This window comes from Poecilia reticulata, linkage group LG22 (genome assembly GCF_000633615.1).
Source record: "Poecilia reticulata strain Guanapo linkage group LG22, Guppy_female_1.0+MT, whole genome shotgun sequence".
Classification (NCBI taxonomy): Eukaryota; Metazoa; Chordata; class Actinopteri; order Cyprinodontiformes; family Poeciliidae; genus Poecilia; species Poecilia reticulata.
Genome location: NC_024352.1, coordinates 9619720 through 9630191, shown reverse-complemented (window position 1 = coordinate 9630191; position 10472 = coordinate 9619720). Strand labels below are relative to the sequence as shown.

At 40.5% G+C, this 10472-nt stretch overlaps 1 protein-coding gene across 1 annotated transcript in view; it reads right to left on the bottom strand.

The window, feature by feature from the left end:
- Positions 1-10209, bottom strand: part of trim9 (tripartite motif containing 9) — a 37718-nt gene extending 27509 nt beyond the window's left edge. Inside the window, exon 1 of the mRNA XM_017302407.1 lies at positions 8719-10209. Coding sequence (XP_017157896.1) covers positions 8719-9564 — 846 coding nt within the window. The 5' untranslated portion in view covers positions 9565-10209. The remainder of the gene's footprint in view (positions 1-8718) is intronic.
- Positions 10210-10472: the final 263 nt, after the last annotated feature.

The following is a 10472-nucleotide window of genomic DNA, read 5'->3' as shown; positions in this document are numbered from 1 at the left end:
TCCTCAGAGATTAAAGATGAGAAACGCATTAAGCGTCTCGGTGCTATTCTCTCCCTTCCTGTTGCTAAAACGTTTCCAGGAGTTTGGATTCTCCTCCGTGTTTAACAAGATCCCACGTGAGACAAGTCTTTCCCACGAGCAGAGCCTTAAAGCGGCTGGTGCATAATTCATCAATGAAATCTGCCGTCATCAATAATGCACAAAGGAGRTTTAACAATCCACACAGAAGTAACAATGACACTGTGGCAAGCATTAAGATGATGAAGGTTTTTAAAAAAAAAATTTTTTTATGTTTCTTTGTGTTTTGAATGGGCTCACAGCGTCAGCGCGTCCAGGGCGGGGGGAGGTTTGTTCCTGCAAGCTTCTCATTAGCGCTCATTTAAAAATGTCACAACTGACAGCCGACAAAGCTTAAAAAGAGTTAGCCTAAATGAAAATAGACCGGGAGCAGACGTCTAACTCATGTTTTATTTTGGGCCATATCAAAAATGTGAATTTCCTTAAAGAACACCGGTTGTGCCAGAATGTGTTGGTAAAACCAATTGAACTGTTCAAAAAATATCAATAGATAGCCGTTTCAGTATTCAATTAGCTGTTCTTAAATGAATGTTTTTGTGGCGCCAATTCAGAAATATTTCTAAGACATTTTTATGATATTTGCGCTAATGTATGATACTAAATGTGACTTTTTATTACTCGCCATATGAAGTCACCGACGTCAAGTCAAGCTATAGAGGCAGCAGTTATTTAAATCCCATGTTTTTGGCCAATTTTAAGAAGAAATTGCAGTAAAAATCTGAAAAAAAAATTTGTGGTGCTCTCTTGATTTTGTGTGGATTTAAAAATTTTTTTTTTTTGCAGATTTCTGAAAAACTGAAGTAAAGTAGGCCTACACAAGTAAAAGCCTGATTTTGTACTCAACTAAGAGTAGCAATATGATAAAATAAGTCAAGTAAAAGTAAAAATACATTGTTGTTTATTTTAGTTTTTATTCACCGTTTTAGTCTAGTTTCCTTAAATCTGGTTTCATTTTAACCCAGTGGTTCTCTTAAGAACCAACATCAACAACACCCAGGCACCCATGGCTTTGTCCACACAGGACTCAGTGTCACATATCCTCTTCTGAGGGAGGACTGTGCTGTCTGTGAGTGTTTTGGGAGAGGATATGAATCTGTGGTAGCATCTACTCACTGAAAARWGAAAGAGTCAAATGTGCTTTCTAATAAATGTCCCAAAAAATTCAGCAGTAACACCAGAAAAAGAAGCTAGATTTGTTGCTAGCGTTAGCTAGCTTCCAGTTGCTGCTAGCATTCGACTTTGTGAGCTCAGGATATGAAGGAGTGGACTTTAGGTTGTTATTTTTCAGACTCTTATTATGAAGCAACAAAAAGGAAAGTTCTTGAGTTTCCCTATTGTGTTGCCAAAGTTGTCTAGGAGAGGGACAAATTGATAAAATATCTGGTCAAATTTGGGCTGCCATACTCTACTACGCTAATCACAGATTCTTTAACACTTTGTGATCTGCAAACAAATAATTAATGGAAAAATTTGGGACTTTTCCCAAATGTATCAACCTTGTCTCATCCGGTTTGTGAGTAAGATGTATAATCTTCATACTGTGGGCTGGATGTATTATTTCACCCCTATAATTCACCAATACGTCAACATGAAAACACCTTCTGTCTGGGAGCCAGTGTTTCCTGYGTGAACTGAAGTTGGAGGCTCATTACACTGATAATGACTAATCCTTCATCTTCTTCCTCAGTCAATGTTTCACTTCCTCTCTTCGGGCATTTGGGGGTCACTCCCTTGCTCTCATTTTCCCGCTCTTTATCTCCGTCTTTCATTAACATTTGCACAGCTAATCTCCTTACACGCAGCTCGAGGGGTGAACGCTGCTGCCAGTAATGGAGCGTCATCCGGCTAAACGCCCACTGTGAAAATTCATTCTCTCCAAGACGCCGCCCCATCCTCCGCGTTCCCAAGCAGCGGAGCGACCGTGTCCTGTCGGCTCAGAATCACTGATAGCAGAAATGACATGCTCTGGGATCTGCACCACGTAGCTGTTAAAGGCTTCTGGGCTTCTATTAATTTGTCATTAAGGAAGAAAAATAGAGATGAGAGCTAGCTGAGGAATGCAGAAAAGAAAAGTCCCAAGTTGTTAMGTGTCRGAGTCTAATAATAATATTGGGGTTAAAGTTAATTTAAGTTTAGGAACTTTTCTTTTGATTATTAATATATTTGGATGCTTCACACACACATAGCTACAGTTTGATTAGATTCTGGATTAGATTTACATTGTGGAACCTTTATTAGCAAATAAAATAAGCCAATTCTTAATCTGTTTAACTTTAAAGTGATCTCTTAGATTTTTCTGAAGTGGGGTTTATTAGCGAATAAAATAAGCCAATTTTTAATCTGTTTAACTTTAAAGTGATCTCTTAGATTTTTCTGAAGTGGGGTTATGTGGTGAGGTTATCAGCAGTCAGTGTTTTTGGGTAAAAATAAATAAATCAATTTATAAATAAATTTATTTATTAAATTTATAAATTAATAAATAAATAAATAGTCCTGTGCTAGGACTTATTTTGAACCAAGCAGAAATGCGCTTCAAAATGGCAGAAATGTTTATTTGTCTCCAGGCTGTGCTCGGTTCACAAATTTCTCATGACTTTATCACAGGTAACACAAAAACCAATAACTAAATAAAAAGAAACAGGCAGGTCTGCAAGCTCCTGCATTTCATCACTACACTAACACATTTTTCTGGACAATAAATAGTCCCAGAAATGATTCCGATAAATGATCAAATTGTTGTTTTGAGGCCATTTTCAAGTCTTATTTTGACAATCTAATAATACAGGTTCGCCCTCTCAAAGACCTATAAACTTTAACTTTGTACAAAACACTCCTGATTGAAAATTTAAGAAATTTTAAGAGTCAAAAATAAAACACACACAAAAAACAATAAATAAAACAGAAATTAACACACACACACACAACTGAAACCATGAATAAAATGGATTGTGAAATCTCTAAAAAAAACATTAATCATCAAAGTGTAAATTATCAAGCTCATTTTAATTCATTGTGTGATTGATTGATTGATTAATTGCTTATTGTGATAAGCTTACTCACTGTAGACATTTTTGCATTGCCTTGGTGTGGAGTTCTTTCGACTTTCACTATCTACGAATTTTCTGTCACGGTACAAAACRTACATTTTATTCCTCCTTACCGATAAAGGGGAAAAAAAAAAAAAAAAGGACGAACATGTACCCAGACCACAGAACACAAACTGTTCCAGGCACAGAAAGGCCAAACGCCATTTCTCCCGTCTCCTGACTCACAGTTAGCACTCTGCCCACAGCAACCCCATCATTTTAAGCATCACTTTGAATGGATGTCCTGTGAGTCAGAAGAATCCTGTGAACACAACAGATGTGACGGACAGCGAGGCTCGTTACGACAAGCAGGCCGAGGTCCGAACACTAGAGGAGGAGGAAAGGTATTGCGACTTTTTAGGTTTTCCTCCTAGCTCGCGCTGAGATTTTAAGAGACTGCAGGCACCCAGAAGCAGCTGACAACATCAGCGCCGAGACTGTAATGAGATTTTTAATAGTCGTCCCAGCACCTGCGCCGTCTGTCCTCATTAGCTTACTTTGTGGGGCATGGTGGATGAGAACTGCCTTCATGTCTGCTTTAGTTAGGCCTGCTTCACTTGTTGCACAGCTGAGGCTCAAACACATGCTGACGTTAAAAGCACCAAACATTAACGCTTTGAAATGTCTTAAACTCTACACCAAACAGGAAGCCTGCKGCAATAATTAATCAGTTAATTAATCACGTTACAAATTGAAATGAGTTGGGTCACCTATGAAGGGCGTTTTTGTTTAGARACTTCATAATACATMTTATCTATGGTTTCTGTTGTGTGTTGCTTTTATTTCCATTTCATTTTACTCTTTGTGTGTGTTTGGTTGTGTTTTATTTTGGATATCTTCAATGTCTTCCAGTTCCAGTGTGGAGTGTTTTTTTTWWATTTTTTTATTTTTTACAAAATTCAAGTTTATAAGTCTTTGACAGGGTGAACTTTCATTATCAATATGTTACTTAAAAATCGTCTCAAAACAACAGTATTATTGCTTATTGCAATCATTTCTAGGACAATTTATTATCCAGTAACATTTGGCCTAAGTAGCGTGGAAAAATTTTGAATTTGTTCATGCATCATGTCTAGAAATACCCTGCTGACAGTTCTGCATTAAAAAATGGTCAGACTTTGTATTTAAACTTCCCAAATTGGCCAAAACTGTCTAACAGTCAGGAAAGGTGTGTCATTTTAACATGAGAACCACGTAGAAAGCCTGAATTTGTGTTTTGGTGAAGCTGTCGACTTCACAGATCTTCTGGTGATCRAACCTCCACCCGACTGTTTGTTTTTGATCGGCTCTGAGGCGACATAGCCTGACCCAGACGTCACTCAACGACCTGCACGGCCTCTAACAGCATCAGCAAAGAGCCGCAAACAGTGATGTGGCAACAAAGCGGACATCTTGTCAACACATCACCGATCGTCTAATCACAAAAGGCAGACAGGAGCTGGATGAGTCACACTGTAAAACTCTTCTTTTTCAATCACTGCTCTGCTACTAAGGTTGACTTAGGGTACATTGAATTGCGCGACGTTTTAGACACGCTGCCATCAATCTAGTGTAAGGAGATAAATGCCCGAGGTTTTATCGTCTTTGAGACCAGACACACCGTAAAGCGTCTGGGATGAACCCCTCGCGGCTCCCGGTATCTTGGAGACCTCCGTTGCTCTGTACAGCATCAAGAAGGACTCRGTTGCCATGGCGGCAGGTTGTTCAACTCTTACCCAATAAAGGTAAAAGAGAGGACAGTGAAGGATGCRGACTGAAAAAAACTCGATGAAAATGTTCAGGAAGAAAGCAAAAAAGATGGGATACTAGAAATGTGTGAGTGTGGATTCATTAAGCTTCTTTGTGTAGACAACACGCTACAAACATTAGCCAGTGATGATGATGATGATGATGATGATGATGATGATGATGATGATGATGATGATGATGATGATGATGATGACGATGACGATGATGATGAAAAATGCAGAAGCCCGGTAAGAAAAGCTCAGAGATCAAACACAAGTAGCTTTGATCTGATGAAGCATGAAGGAGAAAAATAGAGGTGTCTATGTGATGGTTTTCTTGATGTGATAAAGCCTGGAGGTGAATGCAGAGCGGGACGGTACACAGCAGTAATTAGAGGACGACACATGACAGAAACCTTGTCAGGGCACTTTGATGAACTTTACTTTCTTTCACCTCCTTCTCTCTGGTTTTACTGTCAATATTGCCCCTGAGTGTCAATTAATAAAGTTTTTTTTAGATACACAGACAGGTTAATAAACATACTGGGCTCCTAAACTTTTAAGATAAAATAATATCCATAATTATCCAGACTGTTAAAGACTTAAAAGTTGTCAATTCACTTACTGCATTCTTTTAAAGTCTAAATAACTTTTAGAAAATCAGTAGTTTGAGCTCAAACGGTCGATTGGTTGATTGGTCGGTTACTTGGTTAGTCGATCTGTCAGTCAATTGATTGGTTAGTCGGTCAGTTGATTTCATTGGTTGGTCAATCGATTGGTTGATTAGTCGGTCGGTCCATTGATTGGTCGGTCCATTGATTGGTCGGTCCATTGATCGATTGGTTGGTTGATGGATATCAAACTTATATCATATGGCTGCGAATAAAGTCTGGAAATAAAATTACTTCCTGTAATTTATTTTTCCAATATTTATCCAAACCTAGAACGCTTATTTCAAACAGACCACATTTACTATAGATATACATAATATTCAACAGATTAACACAATCTACATGATAGAATGAGATATAGTTGATCTTTTGTGAGATTCAGGTGGTGAACTGAATAGCATCAGTTTATATCAAAGAACAATACAAAAGAACTTGGAAAAACTGTGGCAGCATYGAAGCAGCTGATTTAACCCTGATTTATGACCCAGTGTTTTAAAACTACAACGTCTGTATTTCAAACCAAACAACTGTACAAATGTGGGTAGAAAATTTGCATGAAAGTTCCTCACACAGCATCACAAAATATCACAACTTGAAAAAACGTTGGCTGAGTAAAATCTATGTCAATATAACTCCCTGTTTCAGATTAATCCAACAGAAACCACGTAAAAAGTTTTTTTTTTTCTTTCATATTTTTCYTCCTCAGTTCATTAAACATGTTTTCTAAGTCTGCAGTGGATGTTAATGTTCAAATAAATGTCWCCCTAAAGCTGAATTATAGAAGTATAACACAGTTATTTCTTTTGAACGCCGTGCTAATCGAAAGCATCATGAATTGTTTATTTCAGCGACGTTTTCCTTCTGTTTTCCCTCATGTCATTCTGTTATTTTAATGTTGTTACAATTCACTATCTGCTAAATAACATATTACGACTCATCTGCGCCCCCAAGCGGTCAAAAATATACATATTTTAACATGATGCTTCAAGGAGAAACAGGCTGTGGTATAAAACAAAATGCAAATTCTGATACAAATCAGGATTGTGAGGAAAAACTTAAAGCYACAATGAAATTATTTGGTAAACTGTCTCCATGTCAGACTCTGTCCCATCAGAAATAACAAGACGCTGCTGATGGAGGCCAAAATCAGGGTTGCATATTGGCCCCAATAGCCCTGCCGCCATTGATTAGTTTCTTAAAATACTCTGCTCCTGTTTCAGACCCGTGAAACCACGAGAGCACACGAGGTCAACAGACGCTCAGCCTCCTCTGACTTTTCCATCAGTTTTAAAATTGAACTCTCACGTCTGAAATGATGGACTCATCTCAGCTCCGTCTAGAACAGATGATAAAAATGGAGGCTGGTTAAGCGTTCCCATTTTTTTTCTCTCTTTTTTTKKGGGGGGGGGAGAAATACAGGACTCCGTTTCAAGTGTAAACAACAAGGACAGCGTTCCTGAAAGCACAGGCGATGATTTGTGTCAAGTTTTTGTGTGAGCGGTTGCTCACGTTTTTCTGGGTTTGTCTGCATCGCTACGTGTGTGTGTGTGTGTGTGTGTGTGTGTGTGTGTGTGTGTGTGTGTGTGTGTGTGTGTGTGTGTGTGTGTGTGTGTGGGAGTCTGCAGTGTTTGTGGAGCGTTGTAGGGACTAAATCTGGCTCTCCGATGTTTTTTCCTTCACTGGAAAGAGGACGGCGGAGGTGAAGGGTCAACGGTGCAGAGGCGTAGATAAACGTGGCGGCCAAAACGCGGTGCCCACGACGACTCGAGGGTTCCAAAATAACCTCCGTTATCTACGCCAGAGGGCTGCATCTGCGCTTCACTTACAAAAGCAAGATAAGGGTGATGGCAAGGAGGCCTGCCAACTTTGAAACCATACTTTGTGATCTTGAAAATATACATATATTTTTCAATTTATGTCACAGAGAGGTTAGAATTTTCTGTTCTCAAAGAATTCATTCTTGATTTTTTTTTTCTCCGCCGATGCACTCCTTGGGTTTCCCTAGTTCGGAGTGATGTCAGCACGCTCGGGGCCGCCATCTTGTTTGTTTATTTCAACTTTGAATTTAGGTCAATTCGCAGAAGGGATAATTGAAATAACCTCAGTTTTTAAACATATTTTTTGTCCATTTGTAATTTTTTTCTATAAGGAAAAAAGGCGAGGGCAAAACTTGATTAGTCGAAATCTGATTTGATATTAAAAAAAAAAAAAACATTGAAGATTTTATATTTATGCCATATCGTCCGGCCCCAATAGAGGCTGCGGCTGAATAGACAAGGGTTTTGAAAACATCTCTCTTTTTCCACACTATCACAGCTACATGTTACAATTCTCGTAGTTCTGTAATTCTGGAAAATGTTTTGATTTTCTCATTTCAGGGTCCATCTTCAAAAAAAAGAAGAAAAAGAAAAAACAAAGTTTATGCTGGAGATTTTAAAACTTAATCTAAAGGGTTAATGTTTTTTGAAATGTTGAAGCAAGTTCTAAGCTATTTAGCACAGCTGCGTCCATGTAGCCTTGATGATCATATTTAAACTCTTTCATAAACAACAGAGCTTGTTCTTTTTATTATTATTATTCAAAGACAGTGGAAGATTGTACACGGCCGCCACACGTAGCATTCAAACCCACTTCCAGGTCGGAGTATCACACACGTCTCCAAAGCAACACTCACTTTCACTATCCATGTTCAATAGCTTTCACTTTTTTTGCATTACAGCTCATCGCTTCACATAATAAAACCTATATAACTGCATGACAGAATATGTTTTGTGTGTTGCTTTAAATTATTTGCATGTTACTCAGCAGCTTAGCTAATATTGGAAACAACTTTTCCTGTGCCGCCCCCTAGATCTTGCCACCCAAAGCAAAGAGCCACATCATCCAAACCATCCTTAGATCGTATTTTGTACATTCACAGCTGCCGATTTGTCCCCCTTTCATATAAGACTCCACATAAGCAATTATTCCCTTCTTTTCCTCAAGATAAACCTTAAACACCGCACCAGTAACAGAGAAACACAGAAACTTATTTAAAAATCACATATCAAAATCTGTTTCCTCCATTTTGTTTTTAAAGACAGACCTGTTGCTCCGCCTAAAGCTGAAGAAAACCTGTTCGCTTCAGAGAAAGCTTTCGTGTTTTTACGCACGTACCTTGTGCAGTTTCCACATCGCGCCCAGAGCTTTGACTTCGTGCGTGCCGTGCTTCCCCTCTTCCAAACACTGGTAACACACGGGCATCTTGCACTGCACGCAGTACATGCTCAGGTTCTCCAGCTCGTGCTCCGTGCAGGTGGAGATCTTGCGCGGGCTCGCGCGGCGACTGATCCGGCCCTGCGCGGGGGGAACCAGGCGATGTTTGGCAAGGGGACCGCGGGGCGGGTGGCAGCGCAGGCGGCACGGGTCGCAATAGAACACGTCGCACTGCTCGCACATCACCGTGGCCTCCTTCGGACTCTTCTCGCACAGCTGGCACTTGAGGGCGGCCGCCTTGCTCTGCTGGTACCGGTCCACCACTCCTTCCAGCACCCGGTTTTTGGGGAATCCCCGGAGCCCCCGGTCGTCCAGGATCAGGCTGCGGTGACACTGCGGACAGGTGATGCAGGAGTTGCGGGGGATCGGGGGCAAGGAGGCCGGATGCGGCAGGAGGTGCTGCTGCGGACCGGGCTGGGGGACGGCCGGGGGGAAAACCCGGACTCCGTTCGGTGATTTCTGACAGGGGGTGGTCGGAGCGCTGACAAACCCCCCGTAGGACCCGTATCCGCTGTCCGCCTCGCTATACAAACTCATTTTATCCAAATCCAAGTAATCATAATCTGAGACGCCGGATCCGGAGGCTCGGCTGCTCTGCGGGGACTCGGCTTCGGGGGTTTGCACAAGAATATTCCGCGCACACGCCAGGCAAATATTGTGGGAGCAAGGCAGTATGATGGGCTCCCGGTAAAAGGAGCCGCAAACGGGGCATTTTAACTCTTCCTCCATCTCGTCCATGGCGGACATACCGTGAGGATGGAGATCCTAGAATGACCCTTCGGTATGAAAACGAGAGCAGAGCTGCTGCTGCTGCTGCTGATGATGATGATAATCGGTGCTGCTCTCCGTGAGTAAGCGGCGCTCCGTTCGCGTCCTGCTGCAGCTGCCAAGTGCAACCTTGACCAAAGGAGAAGCGTCTGTACTCGGGAGGCAGAAGCTCCTTCCGCCAATCACCAAGCAGCAGCTGCTCGGAGCCGAAGGCTATTGGTTGCCCGGAAGATTCCATGGAAGCATTGGACAGCTCGTCTGTCAACGTGAAGGTCTATTAATGAGCTTCACAAGGCGGGTAGTTAGCACACACCCCAACTAACTTCAAACTAATAGTTTCATAGAATTGACGAAATAGAATTAAAGTAATTATTTAAAGCTAAGACAAATTAAAACACCAATAATAACCAATAATGGCCGAGGTTTGCATCCACTGTTCTTTTCTTCATACTTAAAAAAGACAGTCATGAATGTAAGCCTCCAGCTGTTTTATTATGTGCTATGAATTATTATTATTTTGTCAACATATCAAATAACGATGCAGTCTTTACATGGTACATGATAGAAACCCTAACATATCTATAATACAGTATAAGATACTCTCAGCTACAGGTGGCTCTCAATAATACAATTCAAAAAGTTAATTTTTCAATTTATTACAGGGTTTTCCGTGTTTTATAAGCCTGGTGGGCCACCAGGCTTTACTTGTGCCACCACCAGGCTAAGCATTGCTTATTTTTTGTAAGTTCCTTTAAAATGTTAGCATTTTTTAAGATGCTATAGTTGTTGTTCGGGTATTCATCTTCTAATGGTTTAATAACACATAATTATTAAGTAATATTTTCAAATTTACTGTCAACTTTAAACATTTTTAACTCAAAAACACG